General features: G+C 40.7%; 3 protein-coding genes and 1 long non-coding RNA gene across 7 annotated transcripts in view; 2 read left to right on the plus strand and 2 right to left on the minus strand.

Annotated features, from left to right (window-relative positions):
* Nucleotides 1-8,234, plus strand: part of LOC103149276 (pro-neuregulin-2, membrane-bound isoform-like) — a 68,181-nt gene extending 59,947 nt beyond the window's left edge. For all 3 annotated transcript variants that reach the window (XM_016679806.1, XM_007568353.2, XM_007568354.2), the window contains 4 exons: nucleotides 1,203-1,330; nucleotides 3,041-3,256; nucleotides 4,374-4,557; nucleotides 5,200-8,234. In XM_016679806.1, the coding sequence (XP_016535292.1) occupies nucleotides 1,203-1,330; nucleotides 3,041-3,256; nucleotides 4,374-4,557; nucleotides 5,200-5,676 (1,005 nt within the window). In that variant the 3' untranslated portion in view covers nucleotides 5,677-8,234. The remainder of the gene's footprint in view (nucleotides 1-1,202; nucleotides 1,331-3,040; nucleotides 3,257-4,373; nucleotides 4,558-5,199) is intronic.
* Nucleotides 8,235-9,182: 948 nt separating this feature from the next.
* Nucleotides 9,183-16,746, plus strand: LOC103149277 (N-acetyllactosaminide beta-1,3-N-acetylglucosaminyltransferase 2-like). Its single transcript, XM_007568355.2, has 2 exons — nucleotides 9,183-13,207; nucleotides 14,958-16,746. The coding sequence occupies exon 2, from the start codon at nucleotides 14,962-14,964 to the stop codon at nucleotides 16,372-16,374; it is 1,413 nt and encodes a 470-aa protein (XP_007568417.1). The 5' UTR covers nucleotides 9,183-13,207; nucleotides 14,958-14,961; the 3' UTR covers nucleotides 16,375-16,746.
* Nucleotides 13,439-19,077, minus strand: LOC107838208 (uncharacterized). Of its 2 annotated transcripts, XR_001664269.1 has the most exons (4): nucleotides 18,872-19,077; nucleotides 18,152-18,300; nucleotides 16,182-16,284; nucleotides 13,439-14,297 (listed from the first exon to the last, which is right to left on the minus strand). It is a non-coding gene; the product is annotated as an uncharacterized LOC107838208 (long non-coding RNA). The 2 variants fall into 2 exon arrangements; XR_001664270.1 differs by lacking the exon at nucleotides 18,872-19,077 and having other exon boundaries at nucleotides 18,152-18,315.
* A 1,843-nt stretch (nucleotides 19,078-20,920) lies between these two features.
* Nucleotides 20,921-24,003, minus strand: eif1ad (eukaryotic translation initiation factor 1A domain containing). The gene is made up of 5 exons (XM_007568356.2): nucleotides 23,830-24,003; nucleotides 23,002-23,120; nucleotides 22,802-22,910; nucleotides 21,849-21,957; nucleotides 20,921-21,776 (listed from the first exon to the last, which is right to left on the minus strand). The coding sequence occupies exons 2-5, from the start codon at nucleotides 23,086-23,088 to the stop codon at nucleotides 21,545-21,547; spliced, it is 537 nt and encodes a 178-aa protein (XP_007568418.1). The 5' UTR covers nucleotides 23,089-23,120; nucleotides 23,830-24,003; the 3' UTR covers nucleotides 20,921-21,544.
* Between the last annotated feature and the right edge of the window lie 352 nt (nucleotides 24,004-24,355).

Genomic DNA, 24,355 nt, shown 5'->3' on the forward strand with positions numbered 1-24,355 from the left:
ATGTTCAGTGTAAAGCTGGTGGAGACCCTAACACCCTAAGGCTTACAGCTGGAACTGCAGCCAGACCAGCAACGTATCCATGTAGGATGGAGGTGGAGTCCAAACTAATGCCTGACTTTTATTTTCTTTATTTGTAAAGAACAAAAAATTAACTACTAAGCAATTTTCTATTTCATAGTCATGTGGCACTTTGGGTTTGACCGTCATGTAAAATTCCAATAAAATACATAAATTCTTGTGGTTGCAACGGAACTTTAAAAAAAACTAACAAAAAAACAATCAGTTGGTGTCAGTACTTTTGCAAATCAAGCTAGAATTTAAATATGTACAGCTCTGCAAAAAAATTAAGAGGCCACTTAAAACGACCAGTTTCTCTGATTTTACTCATTACCGATAAATGTTTGAGTAAAATGAACATTGTTCTTTTATTCTATGAGCTGCTGACAGCATGTCTATGAAATTCCAATATTTATTTCCAGAAAATGAGAAATGGTCAAAATAGCGAAAAAGGTACTTTTTGGTCTAGAGATTTTCAGTTTTTTTCCCACCAAACATGAATGTAGCATCACGTTAAAAATAGCTGTTATTTTATCTCTTGTTTTGAGCTTTTACAGGGTGTCCAATCTTCAGCAAAGGCCTACAGCAACTGCTCAAATAAGAGTAGATATATCATTGTGTTTAATTAAATTTTACTGCCCTTTAATTATAATTTTGGTGTCTATAAGAAATACCCCAGGAAATTCATGAATACTAAAGCAAGGACAAAGGAGGCAAACTGCGCAGTAAGCCTCGGCTGCCTGCTTAGCCGCCGCTGCTGATGGAGCCTGTTTCACTTTGGGACTTAAAATTTAACACAACAATTAAAGTTCTTTTAGCCCTCAGTGCAGCTCTGCCTCCAAGAGGGTGTTTGTGTTATTAAAACTCTGATCCGCTGACAACATGGGGGGACATTTAGTGCCACATACTTGATAGATGTTAAGGAGAGAGCAGAAAAACACCTATCGCTCTCCTGGAGACGTAACGGCCATGAGTCAGCAGAGACGGAGGCCGATAAAATGCCGAAGCATCTCCTTGTAATGGCTGTCAGATTTACATTTGTGTAATTTGCGTGTGTTAATCGTCCGCCCCACTTCGCCGAGTGAGTTTAGAAGATGGGGAGGCAGGAAATGCAGTGAATCATGTTTTTATGTTTGATTTTGCAGTACATCCCAAAGAGCGTCCCGACGACGGAGTGTGTGATCAGCCATGGAGCGGAGGGTGCTGGGAACTATGCAGGCAGTCGAATGTCAACCCGCTCCCATCACTCCACCACTGCCTCACATGCTTCCAGGTAGGCCAAACACACACACGCACACACACACGCACACGTGCGACACCTGGACACAATAAACGGCCGAGCAGCCAAGTGTGTTGGCAAAGGCATCAACTGATGCAGCAAAATCAACCAGTCCAATAAAAGTTTTGTACTTTAAAAATAAACTGTGGCATATTAAAAGTTTTTATTATTTATGGAGCAAGATCAGTGCCAAAATGATGAAAAGAAGTTTTTATCTTGAACTCTGTAAACAAAAAAAAGTTTTAAAAGTGAAGCAAAATTTCATTTTAGTTTGAATGAAAATGTAATTCCATGTAGTATTTTTGTATTAAACTTTTCATATATTGAGGCCTAACTTTAATATTGTACTATGTAAGTTTTTTTTTGCCAAAAGTGATTTTTTTTTTTCCCTTTGGTCTATGTATCATCTTTTGGCAAAACTGAAACAGGCCATCATTCTAGTATGGTGGCGATGTATACGATAAATATTTTTCTAACAGCTTTCAATTTTATGTTTTTTCCCTCTATATGCTTTTTTACACTTTCAAAATGTATTTCTTTGTAGGTTTAATGTTTCTGTTTTTCCAGAAAGTAGGATGTCTGGAAACAGACTAGCTTGTAAGCCTGGCAGTTAGCTTGTAGAGCTAACAGCGCTACGAGTTAATGTTGTCTGTTGTGGCAGTATTTTACACAGTAACAGCTTTTCATCATCGCTGGTAGCTAAACATAACCAGCAGACAAAGTCTTGTCACTCTTCTCTTGTCACAAGAGGAAGATAAAGGCATCTGTAGCAGTCTGCTAGCTCACAAGCTACAAACACCACAGAGCTATTAGCTTGTTAACATGTCAGCATGTCTTTATTTTGATGTAGCTCAACTACGGTTTACAGCTGTACTTTTCCTAAAGAACACGTTTTAGTATTAAAAATAGTTTGATGCTCTAATCTTTAAATGTTGTGTTTTCATTAACTGTAAGCAGAAAATTACGATTAATTAACAGCATTAAAGGCTTCCAAGAATTTTAGTGAATCCATCCGTTCATCCATTGTCTTTATCTTGTTGTGGCTGATGTCGATATCTTTGGGTGAGAGACTGGATCCACCTGGACAACGTTTCATTAATACTCTTAGCTACTGAATATGACAATATATTTATTTTATTAGCTTCACTCCCTCTAACTTTGTTTTTTTTTTTTATTCATTATTTTCATTTCGGAGTTCTAGATCAGAAGTTAGCTTTCGATTTTAGCTCTCCTTTCTGTCAGTTTTCAATCATTTATTTTCAAGTTAGCAAATATCAGGAGGACCAAACATGGAGAAGCAGCATTCAGCTTCTATCCACCACAAATCTGGAACAAACATCCGGAAAACTGGAAAACAGGCAAAACACCGAGTTCCTTTAAATCTACCGGTACTCTAAAAACCCAAAAGTTTAGAGTGGCTTTTGAACCATAATAAACGAAACACCAACCAACGTTTCGATACCAACAGTGCCATAACGACGGCACTCGGCAAAATGTAATGTTTCAATTGTTAATGACTTTGTTTTTTATGACGCGAAGCCCTTTGAACTGCCTTGTTGTTGAAATGTGCTACACAAATAAACTTGAGTGATTGATTTAATAGTTATGGCCCTAACCTATCTCCGTAGTTTTTATGCTTTCGACTTACACAGCTCCACGTTGCTAATGCTGCTGTAACCTTTCACACCTGATGCTAACCTGCAGACACGAGGAGCAGACGTGGAGCATGGAGCGGACAGAGAGCGTGAACTCAGACTGCCAGTCGGGTGGGCTCTCCAGCTCCGTGGGAACCAGTAAGTGCAGCAGCCCGGCATGCATGGCGAGGCGGGCCGCCAACTACGGTTGCACAGACGTGTCGGGAATGGGGATGCAGTACGGGGACTCTTACGACTCTCTAAGAGACTCGCCTCACAGTGACAGGTAAAGAAAAGCCTCTTTTGGGACAACTGGTTCAGAATACTAAATCATTAAGCATCTGTCATCTTTAAAACTGCATCGACAACAAGTGTGATGTAAGCAAGAGCTGACATTGACATGATTTTGTTATCAAACATATATTCTGTATCAGAGGTTCGTTGGTGATCTCGGCTTATTTAACATGTGAACTTGAATCATTCGACTACATGTCAAATGATTCAAGAAGGGAATCACTGAGACAGTGGCTGCATTCACACCAGCCATGTTTAGTTCGCTTTAACGGAACTCTGGTTTGTCAGAAAGTCCAGATCAAACTCTGGTCCGCTTAAATACCTCGTTCTCGGTTCAACTGAAGTGAATTCTGGTGCGGTGTGAATGCTGAACAGACCAGAGACTGCTCCAAAAGCAGGAAGTGGACTATAGCACTGGGCATTGTGGGTAAATACAACCAAAACAAAAGCCCTAGGGATAGCGCTAGCAGGAGAAACGACTCGTGGTTGCTTACCAAAGACAAAAGAGAAATCCTACAAAATTTGACACCACTCCATTTTTGGTTTACATTTTGTGGAGAAGGAAGCTGAGCTCAGCATCTTCTTCAGTGGTTTTTGTGTCATTTCCTTCAGTGGTTCTTGGTGCAGCGCCACCACAGGCGAGGAGATGAACAGATTTTTCAAGTGGCTTGTATCGTTTGATACAGTGCAGTGTGAAAGCAAAACTCAGCAGCTGAACATGTAACAAATGTTGCACCTTTGACCTCCAATGGAACTGAGTCCACCGCACTATCAGGTGTGAAAACACCCGGTGTCTGACGTCTCAGAGATGTTTCCATCCAGCTTTCTGTTTTCTTGTTCTTAAACCACTTTAGTAGAAACACACAACAAGGTAAAAGTTAACCCAGCTCACATTTGAATTTATAGCTACACAAATGTAGCGGTAACTGAAGGATAAAACTAATTCATCACAGTCATGGGGAAATGTCTGTATCGGTACTTTAAACACTCGCTCAGCAGCCATGTGAGATCAAATATCTTAAAATATCTTGATTTGAGAGTCAGATTCATGGTTTCTGCTGCTTCAGTTACTGTTCTGTTTGCTTTTTGTCTTTATTTTCTCCGTCCAGATACGTGTCGGCGCTGACCACGCCGGCGCGGCTGTCTCCTGTGGAGTTCCACTACCCACCTCTGCCGCCCCAGGTGCCCACCTTCCAGATCACCTCGCCCAACACAAGCCACGCCCTCTCCCTGCCCCCTGCTGCCGCGGCTTACCACAGAGACGACGACCAACCACTGCTAAGATGCCCCGAAGTACGTAGGCAGACATGACGCACACTTAGCGATGTCATTAGGCGGTAGCAGGGAAACAAGACGAGGAACGAAAGACCTCTTAAAGTACATTACTGTGAAGTGGAAGACAAGGGTGTAGGATTTTCAAAATTGTTTACAACAAAATCTGAAAACTGTGATTTTGACTTCTGTGTCCGACTGACAGAAACGACCACCATGTCACGTCTGCATGTGTGTGCGGTTAGCAACAGTCACTGCTCTGTTGCCCGACTCAGCAACTTTGTCGCTAGCAACTTTGCAGACCAAAAAATTGGTATAAGCCAAAATCATTCATCTTTTTAAAGATCGTGATTGGTCAGAACAGTGCTTTTCAAAGTGACGGGCCGCCAGGTGGAATTTTCTATCATGACAGGCAAAAGATGTGCAAAAGCCTAGGAGCTGTGAAAAAAATTGGAACACTGTGAAAATATGTGTTGTGATTAATATTTTTGTCACTCACTACATTATATTGCAAAATACATTGAAGTTTCTGCACCAACTTAATATTTCAAGGATTTGCAGATGTCCAATACTTATCGAATATTTTATCGATTAACTGCTTCTGAAGTTTCGTTCTCAGCAAACATCAGATTTCTCTGACTCGTTCCCCTTGTTTCGCACCAGGACGGAAGTTTATACAGGCAGCCCAGACGACCCCGGCGGCCCTACCTGACAGAGAGCACAGGAAGTCTACCGTCCAGCCCCTACCACCTCCCGGACGACGAAGCTTACGAGACGACGCAAGAGTACGCCTCCTCCCGGGAACCCATCCGGAGCCGGCGCCGGCCGCGGCGCAACCGCCTCAACGGACACACGTCCCAGCGCTCAGCGGGCTTTCGGGACTACAGCTCACAGAGCTTCAGTCAGTCGGAGGAGGAGGAGGAAGAGGACGAGGACGAGGACGCTCACGGGGAGAGCACGCCTTTCCTCAGTATGCAGAACATGAACATGGACCAGCCGCTGACCGGCTCGGGGTACCGCTCGTCGTCCGGCGCGGACACACGGACTCACCGTGGGCTGAGTCGGCCGAGCGCGCGCAGCAACGGGCAGAGCCGCAGCTCCCAGTCACAGCGCTCCAAAGCCGACAACATGCCCCTTTAAGACCGGACCTCCCCCGACACCCACCCATAACACCCCCGTCCTGTCCCGTCCCGCCACGACCCCCGCCACCTCACACACCTCCTCTCCTCCCTCCTTCACAGAACCAGTGGACTAGAGACCTGCACCTAGGAGAAATATTTTTATTTTGTATAACAGACAGATATTCTAAACAAATGAAATATTTATTTTCATTTCAGCAAAAATTGTCTACTAGCTAACAGCAAAGACTTTTTTTATAACGGGGGGATATTTATATGTAAAGTTTTTTGATTTACAGCATTATGAGAGATGAAAAAAGGAGAATTACGTGCCAATTTTTTCACAAGTTAGATAAATAGAATAATATTGTGGTGCCTTTTGCTGTATGCTGAAGTCGGAGGTCCCGTTGAGTTTTTGTAGCTTTTCTTATAAAGACTCCTCATTTTTATAGAGACCAACCCTCTTCCTTCCTAATGCTTTGGTTTGGGTTTGTTTTTGTTATTTTTTATTATTATTATTATTATTATTATTATTATTACGTTTTGCTCTGATTTGGGATCTTCCTCTTTTTGAACTGTGATCTGATTATGTCATCATGCAATATCGATTCCTTCTGTGTACAAGGTGTCTGTTTACATGAGTTCGCCCCGTGCTGTGGTCCAGCCGGATGTGTAGGGTGGATTCCTCTGACGAACACGCATCTGTCATTAGCCGCGTCCATGTCTGCTGCCCGTCACTCATCTTCTCGTAGTTTCTGTCGGAAAGAAGGGCGGTCAGGTGTCGTATGTAGAGGGACGGCGACCTCAGATATCCGTGTAGATGTTCAGGGTGCTGTCATTACATTAGTGTGTGCGTGTGTGTGTGAGATTTTCATAAAGCCTAGTTTGCGGTCCCTCACCTGACGCGTCCGCCGGTCGCCACGCTGCCAGAAGCTCCACTGCACTGTAAGCACCTCCCTCGCGCGAGCCAGGGAGCCGCCCGACCCGAACTGAACCCGACCAGTCCAGTTGTAATATCCAGCCTGACTCTGGCCTCCCGTGGACTGCCTGGCCTCCCGCCCGTTTCCTATGCCAGCAGCTTAGAGCCGCACTGTGTCTCAGGACTTTCCCCATCGCATCACAGCCGAACGACTCGCAGCAGACCGAGCCTCCCCCGGCCCCCTCCACCGTCCCCGTCATCCCAGTATCAGATCAGTCCACGAGGCCAGAACCCATACCACCGCCCACCCGCACTCACTTCCGTCAAGTTAACAGAAGAAAAAAAAAAGACTCATAGCCACAAGTTTAGGGCGCTGAAGTTGGGAACGGTATTGGAAATTCACAGATTTTTTTTTCTTATTATTAATATTCAAAAAGTTGTATGTATGTAAGTATGTAAGTGAGCACGTGTAGATGTTTTATCCAAAAATGTTGGCGGTGAAGTCGGAGAACGCCGTTGTGCTGAGGGCACATCCGGGGCCTTGCTAGGAATTCTGCCTCACGCCACACCCACACCGAGAGGACGACGTCATCCCGGCTCCCAAGTGCAGCTCAGAAAATTACAATGTCATCAAAACGGTTCAGTCAATTCGAAAAGTGGAACTCATATATTATGAAGAGGCGTTACACACAAAACGACGCATTTAGTAGCCTGGTCATTGCCTTCCTGTGCTTCTCCGCTCCATTAAAATCTTCTCGCTTCAGACAGTTCTCCCGTTTACAAGGATTGGCTCCGGTAGGATTTCTACTGGGCCAATCAGCGAAAAGAATGTGAAGCTGTGAACGAAGACGTTGATTTTCCTGCGTTGTTTCAGAATTGTAGTCTGCTTGTTTTTTACTTTATCGACTTTATAACATTTAAAATGTCATCAGAGTCCATGGCTGAATTGAATTATGGTGATTGTAGCTTACAGCTAGCCTGGTAAGAATAAGCACCTTGTTCTGTGTTATTTGTTTCGAACAGAGCTGTGCTGTGAAGCGAGATCATAATTGAGTGGAAATGTGCAGGAAGGTCATGGCTAGGCTAGCTTACAGCTAATGAGAGCCCAAAATTTTGGTTTCCAAAATTAGAATATCACAGAAAACAATTTGAAAAGATTTAAAATGTAAACATGCCCAGCTCTGTGTTCGCTGTGAAACATCAAGTCCATGCTAATCTTTGAATAACCTGTTTTGATCCCTCTCTGAATGCTGTTTTAATTGGGATCAAGAGTGTGGAGTTCACAGAGCGGAGCAAGTTACTTTTGCCTTGACATTACCATGTCTTTATGTTATTATTTTTTCCCATATTTGTGGATCAAATACCAATCTAGAGGTTATTCCTCTAAGTAATTAGTGGCCCAGCAGAAGGTATGGCTAACTTCCAGTTTCCAGGAGTTTGTCTTGTTTCCATAACGATTGCACATGTTGTTTATACATGGTGTATAAAAGCATTCAGAATCCATTTTTGCAAATCCAAAGTGATCAAATTGTTTATCTCGCATGCAAAGTGATGCAGGAGCTTTGGCATCATGCCAATAAAACGAATGTGCAACAGGAGTACTATATTATGGCCTCACAGCGCAGGTCTGACTCGCCAGTTGTCCAGCAATGACCATCAATGAAAATACAAAAGGTGCTGTGCATTTTGCATTTCACTTTGAAGTCAGTGTCCCAGAGTTTGAGCAGAGAGGCTCAGAATCCACTCTGCTTAAGGTCCAGTGACGTTTCTGCTGATGTGAGTCCGCTGTGCTTATCAGTTCCAGTCAGTACAGAATGTCTTCCATTCTTATTCATTTTCCCGCAGGAGTTACGCCACACTGTAGAAAGGGCTTACAGGGGCAATAGCCCAGGGCCCCCAATTTTATAGGGAGGAGGGGTGCCCCCCAAAAATTGGGGGCACCCAAAAATCTTGGGTGCCCCAAGATTTTCTTTTATTTTTTATTTATTATTCTTTTTACTGAATGCATGTTTCGCAAACACTCTACCTTATGTAGAACACGTAGGCCCAAATCATGTGGGTTTTATTATTTTTATTAATATAAATATTCAAGTATTTGAACATTATGAAGTAATAACAGATTTGTTTGGGAACAACATGGAGTTGTTGGCTGAGGACGTATTAAACCTATGATGCATCAGTTCATACCTGCTGGTGTTTAGGACTACCTACTGATTCACTGTAGTTTGCATTAGTAATTGAATATTTCCTTATCGGATAGGGTACCAAAACTGTCTCCAGCCCAGGGGCCCACATCCTTGAAAATCTGGCTCTGTGCAGGACTTGACACCCCAACGCACTTCCAGCCATGCTTTTTCAGCCAAGGTTCGCCTGCACTAGGCTTCCATTAGGCCTGATTGCTCTCATTTCACACAGCATTGCTGCAAAAGAAGTCCGACTCAGCTACTGAACGCATTCACTCTGCGGTACAAAGGCAACCTTTTTAGAATATGGTATTTCTGAATTATTTTAATTGGTCTTGTGACATTCAAACTTTCCGAGCACCTGAAATCTGGTTTTTCATTAGTTATCAAAATCAACAATAATAAAATGTTTGAACAAAATGCTAGAGTTTCTAGGAGAAACTCTAGCTTCTTTTCTGCTAGAAATGTGCGCAAAACTTTGTCGATATTTCTGCTAATGTTGGGGGGAAAAAAGCAATTTTGTAATTGCTGTGTTTCCATTAAATGAGAAACGCAATTAAAACTACATGTGAATAAGCTTGTTCACATGAGTCGTTAAAAACATGCCACTACTTCCTGTTTTCTTCTTAGTGTTTTGCGCCAGCGGTAACAACCAATTGTCGATCTCATGACTGGTGTGGCATGATTAGTGTTCCCATTGCAGTTTTTCAAAAATAAACCAATTTCGATGCAAAACGTCTTATCAAAAATTTAGTTGTTTTTTTAAATGGCGTGTTTCCATTGAGCAAATTTATTTTCCAAATTTGAAATTGCGCAATTATTGGTCAAAGGAAACGCAGCTTCTGACAGACCATATGAGTTTCACTTTTGAATTCATTTGAATGACGTTTGAATTTACTGAGATGCACCTGATGTTTTTGTCTTTTCTTTTCCAAACTTCCACGTGTTTTCGTCACGGTAGTGGGTGGCACAGCTTGGACGTGAATTAAGAGGCGACAAAGCACACTTGTGTGGCGGTGTGTGTGATAATCCAGGTTAAAACGTCCTCAGTTGTGATTCTGACATTTTGATCGCCTGAGCTTCTTTTGCTTCGTCATGGCGCCTGACAGGAGTTGTTGTTGTTGTTGTTGGGGGTTTTTTCCCACCATCTCCCGCCGTCATGTCTTCCTCTCACCATCTTAAGACCATCCGAAAGCAACCAGCGGAGAAATTTAAACCCCTCGTCTGGAACACACAGAGCAGCACACTCACATTAGGCCGACCAAAACTCTTCCACCCCTTGGAGACTCTTTGAGGATGAACGTCACTGTGTCCCATAGAACTCGTTCCCCTGTTTAGGTTCTGTTTTCTTTCCTTCCACAGACGATGCATGGATCAGAGATATAGAGTATCTTTAAAAAAAAACCAACAAAAAAAAAAAAACCAAGGTGACAAATCCCGCTCGGAATCCCAGTAGAGGTGAATCATTTGGGTATTTTTCCCTCCTTCCCCCAAAAAACGTTCCGCCTATAGTTCTATCGTATTGTCACTGTAATCAGTCCGGGATTTTACAACATGGAAAAATCAGCAAGTGAGGATAGTGTGCTTCTAGAGCTAGTCGAAATGTTTAACAACTTCTCTCCCCCGTCCCCACCCTGTTTCTCCTCACCCCACACTTCCCCACCCACCTGTTGCATACACACATAAATGTCACTCATACACACACTGACACACACTCAAACTTTAATACACACACACACACACACAATCACACAGAGAGAGAGACACACAGCCCTTCAACGTTTGTTTGTCAAGCAGTTTGTCTTTTTTACCTGCCAATTCCCTCTCCTTTCCCTCACTTCCAGCTCCACCCTTTTCTCCCTCCCCTCCCCTGCATGTCCTAGTGGTACTGGTAGTTGGGTGCATGGAAAAAGCAGCAAGCAAATTGTTTTTCCACTCAGTAAAAAAAAATAAAAGAAGAATATTAACAATAAACAAGTAAAAAAAAAATGTCATAATTTTAAACATCCAGCAATAAATTCCCCTTCTCTTCATGTCCATCATTCTTGGAATATGCTAGGAAATTTTTTGCAAGTTTTATCAAAAACATACTACTTGTAAAAGAAGAAAAATCCAAAACCACCCCTTCATATGGAAAATAAAACTTTATTCCTACAATTTTGAAAACGTCCTGTCATCTTTGCAAAAGTTGCCAAAAAAAAAAGAAAAGAAAGAAAGAAAAGTGACAAATTGTTGAGTCTGGGAAAAAAAAGTTAAGAATGGGGTTCCAGTTTCACATTGCATCACTAGAGGGCAGTGTTTACCTTGAACTTAATCTGAACTGAACTCTTGGTTTATGAAATGTTAGTTACTGAAGTATAATGTACATTCTTTGTATTCTTTTTAGAAATGAACATTTTCAGAACTGTTTGCAAGCCTATGATGGACAAGTGTTCAAGAAGAGTTATCTAATATGTGCAAGTAAGCCTAAAATTATTCATAAGCCTGTCGGGTTTAGACTTAAGATGATTTTCTTTCGGCTAAGAAGTTTGTTTCTGATCAGAAACGAGATGAAAACCTCACAAGGAGTGGGAGATTTCGGGAGGGGGTGAAGGGCTCCTCCTATTTTTTACTGTCAGAGCAGCTGACAGTAAAAAATATATATTTCTTACCATCTTCAACATAGAGCCTTTAATACTACAAAATAAAATCTGAATATTTTTACTCTAAAAACCCTGGTGCTTTGAGTGTTAGGTTTAAGTTATGATACTTCCCAGATATTCATTTTTTTTATCTACTTATATGTTGTCAGTCATCCAGGACATGGAAAAACCAAAAAGGTTTAAATATAAAGCAACTTAAGTTATAATCCGTCCGTCCGTCAGTCAGTCAACTTGTATTGAGAGGGTGTCAATTATTTTAGGAGTTTAGATCTCTTAGATTTAAATTTTTTAATTTTTTTTTATATTAATGAACGCATGTTTCACAGACATGTCAATGTGAAAAGTGACGCCTGATGCGAGAAATGATAAGTTATGGTCGTAGGCCCGTACCAGGTGAGTTGTAATAAAATTTGATATTTGCATGACAAAACTCAAGTATTTAAAAACAATGAACTTTTAGATTTTTATTTATTTTTATTTTATTTTTTTGATAACATGGCCTACTATCATCAGTTCATACCCAGTTATGTACAGAGCAACCTAATGACGCATTGTAATTTGCATTAGCAAAATATCTTTTCTTTGGTGGATGGGGCACCAAAGCAGTTTCCACCCCTGGGGACCCATCCTTGTAAATAACCCTAAACTACATCACTTCATAGTTTTCAGTCAAAAGGTTCAACTTTTCACACTTTGTTACAGACTTATTCCAAATTGTATTAAATTCATCTCTTCTCTCAAAATTCTACACACAAAAACCGCATCATGACAATGTGGGGAAAAAAAAGGTTTTTGAGATTTTTTTTTCACATTTATTAAAAATAGAACGCCCCATTAAAACGGTCTCATTAATTACACTCATGCTGTATGTAACACGTGGTTTTGAGGAGCACACCAGCATTGACTTGGCTCCTGCAGATTCCCCTAAATTTCAATCCAAATCAGTAAATGTGGGAAAGGCCCCTCGCCTCCGAACTTGCAACACGTAAAACAATGTCCTGCAGTTGTGGTGAAAACCTTCTATTTTGACACCAATAAACCGTCTCAGTCACCGTTAAAACATTCTTGTTCTGGAAATTTTCATGGCCTTGGTTTTTCTTTCTACAAGTTTTGCAATACAAGTGTCAGAGGTTTTTGTTTGTTTGTTTGTTTTTTTGTTGTTTTTGGGGACAAACATTCTAAAAATCTGTTTTTCTTGATTCCTCTTCGCCCTGCAGAGTGCATGGCTTCGGCGGGAATGTCTGCTCAACGGGATGACGTCTCCGCAGGAAGACGGGCCTACTCGTTTGGTGGGAATTTGGGTTTCTATGGAAGGAATGCCAACGAGGAGGTTTCCTGCAAGCTGTAAGACTCCTTTTATAATTGGATGATGTGACGTTTCAATTATTCAATTGCTCTGCCAAGGGCCATGACCAAATAATACAACAATGCAGAAGCAAACAACGAGCCCTGCAGGAAAAACCCTGTCAATTTTCGAAGTAAAATCTAATAATGCAAGTTGCTGTAAACTGTATTTAGATTAAAGACGACCTGACAGCGGCGACTGGCCCGCCTCCGGTCCGGCCGGCGGTTTCACCCTGGGCCATTAGTGTTGGAGATAGAAACATCGTATTTCTTGCTCTGTGGTTTCTGCCTGCCTGATGGTGGGTGTATCCATCAGCAGTCTGACAAATTCCCTTTCATCCAAAGCCACCTCACAGGTCAGTTCTAGTTTCAGCTCCGTCGGCCACGGAACGCCTCCACTTCACGCCTGCAGCTCCAGTAAACGGATGAGTTTTCACTGAGCCAGCAGGACTCCGCTTGAAACGGGTGAGGAAACTTTTCATTCACAGTCGCACAAAGTTTTGATCGACAAATTATTTCTGTTAGAAGTTAGAAAATACCTCATGAGTGTGTTTTACACTTTTACAGTGCGTGGAGTATTTTTTTTTCTTCTTCTTTTTTATGTGATTTTACACCAACTTTGTGAAATTGAAGGTGTGGCTTTATAGCAAAGTGGATGTCACAGGCAAGGTGATGAGGAAAAATCAACTGTGAAACAGAAGTTTTACTGCTTATTTGTAATGATTCCACCTTTTTTGGTGTAGTTTTTCCTACTAAAGTTACTCCAAAATATCGTCGCACTCTAAATGTGAATTCTCTATTTTGCTACTCTGATGTGTTATTTTTATTTATTTTAGAAATAAATAAAAATCACTGATGTCTGCAGCATAGTATCAGGTTAAATTACACAATTCGTGCTTTAACCACATTCTTAAGTTTCCAGGAATGATTCTAGAAGCTTAGTTAGTCCAACATACGCCCAGTTTTCCAAATTGATTCAATGTTTTTTGTTGTTGTTGTTGTTTTTTGTTTGTTTTTTCATATTTTGCCACGTTACAACGATAAATCTTAAAGTGTCCTGTTGGGTTTTTGTGACAGACAGCAAATTCTAGAAAATAATTGTGAAGAGGAAGGAAAAGTTTAATTTCATCAGAACAATAGTGAACAGCTCGATTTTGCTCAAAAATGATTTATTTTCCCCAAAGGGAAATTAAATGTTGCAGCTCATATGATGAAAGTATCCACAGAGAGGCAGGAAGGATCTGCAGTAGCAGTCAGTATTTCAACGGCTCTGAAGAGACCTCTGTCTGAAGACACTGTTGCTTGTATGACAGCCTCCTGGATGTCGTGCTAACATGCTAATTCCAGACAGCAGAGACAATATTCCAAAGTAACCTTTCCTGGATGGTATCAGTTATTAGCTGGCACTGCTAATCTCCCTGCTTTGCTTTTGCTGCTCCTCTTCAGGTCTCTGTCTGGCTGTGTGGTTAGAAAGCCAGTAGCCAGTAAGATACATTATGCCAATTATCATAATGTCTTCAAACTCTCTGAGATCATGAAGAGCGCCCCAAATTGTCTGAAACAAAGTCGTAGAGGCCTAAGTTATAAAGCGTGTGTCAGGTTTTGATCATCTAACTGAGTGTCACAAACTGTCACAAACTGTCCCAAACAAACAAACAAACTCTGTTTGAATGATTATGCTTTCTAGTTTGAAATTGCCTGGGCTACAAATGATTTGGGCAGAGCTGGAACTTTATTTGATATTCAAATACACACATGTGCCGCACATGTAAATGAAAACATGTTGCCCTTGTTCTGAAAGAAGAATTTACTTTTCCAAAACTTAAGCAGCTGAAAGAAATCTTTAAAATATGTTAAAAGTTCAGTGAAAAGCTAATTAATAAACTTAAAAACTATCACTAGAGTATTGTATGGAAAAACAAATGACTATCCATCTAAACTGTTAGTTTATCTTTTAGATTAGTTTAGATTTTCTCTTTGTGCTAGACCAGTAAAATTCTAACACGTTAAAGTTTTTGGTTGTATGATAAATTGCGAATAAGATCATGTGTTATTAATGTTTGCAAAGCATTGAATTTTTCCAGAATGTTTGACTAAACGTAACATAATTCATATTGTTGTAACTCCAAACGAAGGTAAACATGGAACGGTTATATCAAGAGTCTGGCGCCGTTGGATTTCTCCAAACTAACACAACTTTTCTATTCATCCCCAGCTGGATGGCACGACGCTGCTGTCGCTTGAGAAACATCTTGATCTGCGTGTGTACGCCATGCTGCTGCCTTACCCTGCTCTACAGCTACGCCATCATCACCATTTATCTGCACATGAATTCAATGGTGTTGAGACACATCGCCATGGTTTCCCCAAATCTGGCAAGCCCCCATTTTGTAGCCGCAGGTGCTTCGAGCAACGGCAGCGGTCCCTCTGTCCCTAAAACCTTCTGGGAACAGCATCTGCAAAGCGATGCCTTGTGGAACCGGCTTCAACGGCACGTCGACCACCGTTTCAACCCCATCATCCGCAAAGAAAAGTCCGACATGTTGTTAGAACGAAGTAGCTCTGACGAGTCTCTGCTGCACCAAAGCTACTTTGAAGTTACCAGCATGGCTAGCGTGAGGGAGAATTTTGAGAGACTGCCACAGCAGGTACGAGAATTTGCAAGCAGCATGCACAAGAGGAACTATCCTATCCTCATCCAACCAGATGGAGAGTGTGGAGCTCAGTCAGAGCAGGAGAAGGAGCCTCCGCTGATTCTTTTTGCCATCAAGTCAACGGCGCTAAACTTCAGGAACCGACGGGTCATTCGACAGACTTGGGGTCGTGTCGGATGGGTGGAGGGACAGAGGATCAACGGCAGCGACGGAGATGTGGGCGGAGGATACATCCGAAGGGTATTTTTACTGGGCAAAGAAACTCCAGAAGACCTGGGTGTAGACATATCCCATTTACTGAGAGCAGAAAGTAAGCGTCACAGAGACATTCTGCAGTGGGATTTCAAAGACACGTTTTTTAACCTGACTCTGAAGGACGTGCTCTTCTGGAGCTGGTTCTCACGCCACTGCAGTAAGCCTCTCTTTGTCTTGAAGGGAGACGATGACGTCTTCGTCAACACCCCAAAGCTGATCAGCTACCTCCAGGATCAGCTAGAGAAGCACAGATCCCGCAACACCCTGCATGAGTTCATGGTCGGCGAGGTGATAGGGTCTGCTTTGCCCAACCGAGTGAGGAGATCAAAGTATTTTATCCCAGAGAGCTTCTACAGGGGGTTCTACCCCATGTACGCGGGCGGAGGAGGGGTGGTGTACTCTGGGGAGTTGACTAGACGCCTGCACAACATCTCTAAAATAATCCACCTGTTTCCTATTGACGACGTCTACGTCGGAATGTGCATGATTCGGCTCAACGCCCAACCCATCCACCACCCGGCTTTCCTCACCTTCGACTTCACTGAGAAGGAAGAGGCACAGCCGTGTTCATATCACACCATCCTTCTGGTCCACAAGCGAAGCCCCAGCGAAGTAGTCGAGCTGTGGGCTGACCTGAAAGACACGAGGGAACAATGTCAGGGTGTACCGCTGAGGGCGGTCAAGAAGATAAAACAGAAAGCAACACCGTCACCAAGTGTTTAAGCTCAGCTCTGGACTCTTATCTGAAAAAACTATGTTAAAAACAGTTCTGATCAACTGTGACTGCTTCAATGTGTTTTCCACACGTTGGAAAACTTTTCATTTGTTTTTTTTTTGTTTTGTTTTTTTGTTTTTTTGCAATCACATGTTTTTATTTTAGTTGTTTTACATCCACAACAACATGTACAATACAGTATAGTTACAATAGGTGGAATAAGACATAGAAATAGAAAAAGCAGTGTGACCCCTAACCCTCAACCCCATGGCGACCCCCTACCCTGTTCCCAAGGATCTCAAAGTGATAACAAATATGGAAGTGGACAGTTGCGAAGATTAAGTCATCACTTACAGTTACATATTAAAAGAATTACATAGAATTATGTTTCACTCTTTCTCTAACCAAAGAATAAGCTGCATCCCAAGCTCTAATTGTTTTTTGACTGGCCGTGTGCATCCTGGCCACTGATCTCTCCATCACAAGGATATCTAGGAAGGAGTTGGCTCATTGTTGCCAAGGCAATAGGTGTGGTGGTTGCCATCGTAGAGCCAACATCTTATTAGCTACAGTGAGTCCCGCCCATAGCATGCAAAAGCGCATGCTTGTTGAGAGGAAAGTTCTAAAGTGGAATCGTCATTAAGTAGAAACAAAGATGGTGATAATCGAATATTAGCTTTAAGCAAATCACTCAACGTAGTGGAGATTTGTCTCCAGAAAGCAGCCACACTAGGACAATCCCAATACATGTGCATAAAAGAGCCTGGAGTCTTAAGTGTACATAGGTCACTAATAGGAGATGTGATCATTTTCATAGCATGACATTTCCTGGGGGTTAAGTACATCCTATGGATAAATTTAAAGTGTATAAGCCAGTGGTCAGGATTTTTGGATGTGTTGTGGAAGTTCTCCCATACTGTATCCTAGCAGATTTCTACATCTCCCGTAAAGGAGAGGTCTCTCCCCCATATATTTTCTACAGGGGGCCTGGCATGAGGATCCGAAATGAATTTATATAATTTAGAAACAATGCCACGTATCTGATCCGATGAGGCAAGAAGTTCTTGTAAGGGATGGGTTGGAAGAGGCACACCCCAAGGCATACCTTACACTTTCATGGCCGATGTGGTTATAAATAAAAGAAGAATGTAGAACCTGGTAAGTTATACGCAGTTTGTAGGCCACTAAAAGAACTCAGGCCATCATTTTTCATAAGGTCTTTGAGGACATTGACACCCTTATCTCTCCAACTAGGGAAGGAGAATGGTTTGTTTCCAATGAGGATAGAAAAGTTATTAAATATAAGAGAGTGTTTATGCCATTTCAGGTTGGTGTTTGTGTGATTCAGCACAGAATGACAGGTTCTAAGAAGAGAAGAAATTATGGGTCCTAATTGTGATTTAGCCTCTTTAGGAGGTATATTAGAATGCACAGAGTCTTCCAGTCTGTATGCTTTGGATAAATTTTCTTCAATTGGTTTCCAAGACACAGAGGCCTCAGGATTCAACCATACAAGCAAAGGTCGGAGCACAAAGGACCAAAAATACATCTTAAGATTCGATAAACCTAAGCCCCTAAGTGTTTTATCTCGTTAAAGTGTTCTCAATTTCAAACGAGGTTTCTTCCCATTCCAGGTGAATTTAGATATGAGTGTAGCTTGTTCCTAAACTTTTTTCATTTGTTGATTGTACTTCCTTTTCTTGGGTTATTAAAGTAATTCCAGGAGCTCCACTGACAATCATGGTTTCTTGAAATTACCTAAACAAATAGATATTTGTTTTGTACCTCTGGAATGGTCTTCGGATGACCCATTGTAGGAGGTTGGGTTTCGTCCAATAACCGTTGGGTTGCCAGTTTGAACCTTCCCCCATCTCAGTCATTGTGTCTTTAAGACACTTCACCTGCCTACTGGTGGTGGTCTTCATTCCCAGTGGCTCTGATTCAAGAGCAACTTTTGGGTAACACTTTATTTGAAGGGGGATGAATAAGACTGACATGACACTCTCATAAACACCTGTCATGAACATGAATAAGCCTTCATGAATATTTATGACTGTTGTCATAAAGTGTCATTTGGTAAATTATGACACTTTTAATACAAAGTTGACATTATTCAAAATGTCTTTATGACAACTTGACATTAACCAAGAAATCATTACTGATATAAATTTGTTATAAAAGTATTACTGATTGCACTTTAAAAATCAGGTAACTTTATGTTATTAAAGGTAAAGTTTAAACAGTAATGATTTATTGGTTAATGTCAAGTTGTCATAACAAAGACATTTTGAATAATGTCAACTTTGTATTAAAAGTGTCATAATTTACCAAATTACGCTTTATAACAGTCATTAATATTCATGAAGGCTTAATCATGTTCATGACAGGTGTTATGTCATGTTTATGACAGTGTCATGACAGTCTTATTCTCACCCCTTCAAAGAAAGTGTTACCAAACTTTGCTAATGCCAGTCTCTCTTAGGGCAGCTGCAGCTACAGTATAACTCACCACCATCAGCGTTTGAGTGGGTGAATGGCTGAACGTTGGGTGAAGTACTTTGGAGCCCTTTGATAAAGTACTAGACAGATGCAGTCATTTACATTTTTTGAAAGTTTAAATAAAGCATGAAAGATGAAGATCGATGGTGATTAAAAGATAAGCACTTTGAAGGGATTTTTATGAGTATTAATACTCCCCACTCGATATTTTGTGGATTCCCCTCCCCCCCAAAACTTAATGAAATTATATGATTTCCGTTACAATATAACCTTAATAAGATCCGTATTTCAGTTCAGAGCTTTAAATACTCCTCTAAGAAACAATCACAGTTTAACACAGACAGTTACTGCAGTCAAGTATCTTTATCACGTCGTGGAGTTTTATTAACAAGTTCCCCTCCCGGTTAACACGACCTTTTCAAGGCAGAGAGTTACGGTTGAGAGGAATTTCCTCCCCACTGCGCCCCGCCTCGGAGGAACGAATTGCTGTGTTTGCAGAGCTTAGCCCTCTGATCACATCACAAAAACCTCTGTCAACACAACGGTACATCAGCCATAAACAAAAGGTTCATTACACACACTCACACAATACATGTTCTTCGTAAGACACATTGAGTTGCTCTTCTAAGAAATGTAACTACCTGTTTGAGAAGCTTCAACACTCCCACTGTTGGACTCTTGAAAAAGAAAAGAAACAATTTTGCTTTTCTTGGAACAACTCGTTCCTTTATTGCATAACCTTTGTGTGAATCACAGCCATTATTTTCTTGGTTTCATCATTTTTTCCCCCATTATTTTTGAATTAATACAGGCTCCTGTACAGAGCTGATTTAAACTGAAAATGGAAAACAAAACTCTTTGGTAAGTATTGACACACCTTCCAGGATGTTGCTCATATAAACTGTATGAGTAACCACCGCTGTCTGAGTAAATGCAATCAAATTAATGACCCTACTTAAATCTGAACAATTACTGTCCATTTTATTTTAAAAGTGGTGCAGAAAAAAAAATCTTGTATCTTAAGTCGAATCATTGAGCTTTGTTGTGGGTTTAATAATTTTAAGCTTCAGGATGAGAAGCTTTAGCTTTTACCTAATACTTGTGATACAACCAAGGCTGACATTTGGGGTGAATGCACTAACCACAGGACTGGTTCAGCTGGATTCACTGGTATTTGGAATTCTCAGAATCATGGAGAAATACCTAGGTCTTGCAAGCATGTGCAATAAAACACACAGCATTTATTGCTTTCTTGCATCATTGTTGATGCCGTTTACAAAAGAAGCTAAATTACTGAGAATAGTGGTACGTTTTGGTCATGCAGCCTCAGAGGTAACGTCTCTGCTAAACCTAAATGTGCTGCTGGGTCAGAATTAGCATCACAACTGCGTTCATTTGATAATGTTAGCATCTCCAATAAAAAGGTGATAATGGCACGTTACATCGCCCAACAGTTCACCAGCTATATCAGTTTCTATTTGTCTGTAGGAACTTTGTTAATGTATATTTTTTTTAAATTGTTTTAAGATATTTTTATATTCAGTGGGGTTTATTTTGCTGTGCTGTTTTAATAAGTGATACATGGGATCATTTAGTACAATCAAGTAACTTGCTGTTGTCAGAAGTAATTTGTGTTGCCTTAAATTGTCTAAAACAAAAACACGCTGTACATATCAAATATGGTGTAAAAGAAATATGACTTCGTAAATTAGTGCCTTGGTTTAAGAAGCTCCTGCTGTTGCCTTCAGAATGTCACGTTTCTCAGTTTGACATCGTTTTTACCAGCGTCACACTGAGAAGTGGTTCTTATGCTGAGCTCAGCAGATGTGCAGTTCTAACAGGTGTTTGCTAATTGCTGCTGGCTAGTCTGAAGGAGCTGAGTGAGGAAGAGAATAATGTAAAGCTAAAAAAAAAAAAAAAATAAAAATTTTCACATAATATGGCCCTTTTTAAATCCCCCAATTTAGTTTGGTTATTTTGAAGACACTGTATTTTAAATGCAACACGATCCTTGATAGCCAGGATCACTGATCAAACCAAAGTAACTGAATGGACTCCTGCTGGTAAACACCATTTATTGAAGTAATATAACCATAACATATACAGTAAATCATAGAAAATCATTTTGAACAATTGGCTATAAAAGCAACTCAAGGACATTTCCCTGTTTGGGAGAAAAAGTTTTTGTCACGTTTTTCAAACGTGACAAAACAAAACAGGAGAACGGCAAAGGGGCAAAGTAACCATTAAGCTGACAAAATATGTTTATTTCAGCAAACCATTGTTTACACTTTTTATTGACTTATTTGTCCCATTAAAGAGATAATTGGAGATTAAATACATTTTTAACCCGATAGTTGAATTTGCAGTTTAGGGTTGTTGTAGAAACCAACCTGAAAAGTTAGGCTTAAAAGTTTTACTGGGAATTTAGAAGGAAAGACAGGAACATATCTGATGCTGATTCTAGGTGTATTTAAGTTTCACTGGAACATTTTAGATTGTTTTTGGTAGAAACAGCAACAATTAGGTTCACTGAAGGAGCCCAGCCACTCCAGCCCTCGGCTGTTCTCTCACAGCCGGCCTGCAGAGGGAGCCGTTGCACAAAGAACAAACGTTTGAAATCATCGTGGAATCAGGATCAGTCAGAGAGTCACTGGATCTTTCCAGCTCACAAAGCTGCTATGATCCATTTTCTGTCCTTTTCTCCTCCTCGTCTTCTTCCTCCTCCTCAGTGTTGTCCTCATCTTCGCTCTCACTGTACTGGTAGTTACAGCGGTTTGTGTTCACGAAGAGGTCACTGTCGTCATCTTCCGAGTCGCTTCCTTCCTCTTCATCATCTCTCCCCTCCGCCTCCTCTTCCTTGCTGCTCGTCTTGTCCTGCGATGACTGCTCCTCCATAAAACCCTCGGGCCTTAAAGAGACACTCCGTGGTTTAGGAGGCTTCCACTGCTCTCCCTCTGAGGGGGTTTGGGATTCTACTCACCAGAGTTGCTGTTTCTGCAGGTACTGAATGTGATCTTTGTAGAGAATGAAGCTGATCTCTGCCTTCACCTTCTCCCCTTCTTCAATAGGATCCACGATGACATAATCACCTGAGAAACAGAATGAAATTATGCAGGAAATTAATCTATAACAAAAGGATTTAAAGCAAATATTAACTTACAGTGATCATAATCTAACTTCTTAACACAATATAGGGTGTTCCCCCGTAATACCCATATTCCCAAAACAAGATGTCGTCTCCATCTTTTCTGTTAGTGACTGCATGTAGTAACATCCAGTTGTTGATCATGTGACTCGTGTGATGCAAAAAAAAAAAAAAAAAAAGGGTCTCCATCAAAGTTTTGTGAAACAAGCTAATTTCAATATGACCAAAAACAGCTTCATCCGAGCTCAATTCATTTATTTGTTTTTGTGGAAACTGCGTTTTTTTTTTTCTTCAAAATTGCTGCGTTTACATTGGGTGAATTTTTTTCCGGAACTAATTTGCGCAATTATATAATTGATGGAAATGCAACTTACGTTAACACACAGGCACATCGGCCGATCTTCATCATTTTTTAACATATAAGTCTCGCTCCAGTAAAGAAAACTGGGTCGCTATTACCAACAGATATTTATTAACATCATTATGCCGTTGGTTTCTGGACAGGGAGGAAGTTGGTCATGAGGTCTTTGGTCATGTGACAGAGATAGCAGTGCAGCACAGGATTGTGGGGGGTTTAAATGAAGCAGTGTCAGTCGTGTGACTGTTTCTTTGAAGATGTTGAAAGGGTAGTAAGATGTATATAAGATTGGTAAAGATATGAAAACAATATTAGTCCGAAGGTAGAATGGGTATATTTAAACACAAACTGCCCCATTAGACATCTTTAAATACTTATGAATGGCTCAATGACTTCATTTTCAGAAAAATAATCCTACTCTTAAAATCACCTCTCTTGATCCAGATGTTCTTGCGGAACTTGGTGGGCATGCTAACTAGGAACGTCTCGCCCTGAGCCGTGACCGCTTCGTGGAGGTTGTTGCCACGGCTACCAGTCACCTGTGAGAGTGTGTAGGTGGAGAAAGGAGATAGGAAATGGTTAAAACGTCCTCCTGAGTGTTGTTTATGACCTGTACATTAAAATGTTTACCTTCACAATCTGCTGGTTCTCCGTGGGAGTGATGAAGTCTCCCAGAACTTCCTTCACAACATGTTTGCGTTTAGTGGCCTGTGACATTTTAAGTTATGGGTAGCGGTTTTCTTCGCCAGCTTGAAGAGAAAAAAGTAATTACAAAAAAGTCGGAATAGATTCTGTACTTGTTCTGCACACACTTTAGCACACTTTGTCAAACATTTAATTCTCAGGAGGGGAAAACAAAATCAGTACAAATAGAGATGGGTAAGACTATGATTTATCACATAACAGAAAGCAAAATTTGTTTAAAAAAATTAGTCATGTTGAAATACTACTACTAATACGTAGGAGTGGGCGATATGGTCTTCACAGTTTTATCACGATATTTGCGATATTATTGTGACGACTACTGACATAATTTGCACATGGCTGGTAAAAAAATAAATTCACAGAGTTCGATACACCGATAAATGAATAAACTTGTAGACATAAAGAAAAGCTAGATAACTACATTTGGAAACTCTTAATTAAATGTTTTTAAAATAAACGGAAATCCTTTCATAGTCCGCAAATGGCATGATCGCAGAACGTTGTGTTACACCTGGAAACACTGCTGCACATTAACCAAACTTAGTTAACTATCACCTATCAAAGTGTCGACAACTACAAAGAGTCACAAAAGTGATTTAAAAAAGCAAACACACTCGAATATGCTACCTCTGAATGCGGTCATATTCTTAATACCGTACATAATTTATTAATGATACGAAGAACTTAGCTTGATATGCTAATACTGCTAACATTGGCTACGTTGAAAGCTACTACTTGTATTTCCGCTCCTACCTTGAAAACTAGAGACAAAAGTCTCGTTTCAAAACGAAGTATGTTCCCTAATAGCGACAAAAAGGGGAGCAGAAAAGCTGAACAGAATAACAAGGCCTTCTCTATCAATGAATATGCCACATGCTATCACGTTTTCTGAAAACACCAAAAACAAACGTCTCACTTCCGGTGTTAACGTGCTTTTCACTTTCGAAGTAAAACCAGTATGAGTTTATTTACCTTCTTTTTTTAAAAAAAAACTTTGCTCTTTTGTCACATGCTTTTCTGATAATTATGAAATTCAATACAACAGTAATATATTGTCCTCTATTTAAATGTGAAACATTATTACGAGCTGGGAAACACTTTTTTTTATTTTATAGGTATCTTTCTGCGGAAGCAAGGGTTATCTATTTCTGGGTTATTCTTAATTTGCATTATGGGAATTGTATTTCTTTCAGAAATCAGAGCAATGTTCAAGATCACCAACATTTAAATGCTTGTAAGATGCATATAGTAATACCATTGGGTTCCCTACGGCTTCTAA

The sequence above is a fragment of the Poecilia formosa genome, unplaced genomic scaffold (assembly GCF_000485575.1).
Source record: "Poecilia formosa unplaced genomic scaffold, Poecilia_formosa-5.1.2 Scaffold221, whole genome shotgun sequence".
Classification (NCBI taxonomy): Eukaryota; Metazoa; Chordata; class Actinopteri; order Cyprinodontiformes; family Poeciliidae; genus Poecilia; species Poecilia formosa.

Excerpts from the sequence above, each read along its gene's own strand:
- LOC103149277 (XM_007568355.2), top strand. The coding sequence starts at position 14,962 with ATGGCACGACGCTGCTGTCGCTTGAGAAACATCTTGATCTGCGTGTGT.
- eif1ad (XM_007568356.2), bottom strand. The coding sequence starts at position 23,088 with ATGTCACAGGCCACTAAACGCAAACATGTTGTGAAGGAAGTTCTGGGA. Across the intron at positions 22,911-23,001 it reads AGAACCAGCAGATTGTGAAG|GTGACTGGTAGCCGTGGCAA; the intron begins GTAAACATTTTA and ends ACACTCTCACAG. Across the intron at positions 21,958-22,801 it reads GAACATCTGGATCAAGAGAG|GTGATTATGTCATCGTGGAT; the intron begins GTGATTTTAAGA and ends TCTGTTTCTCAG.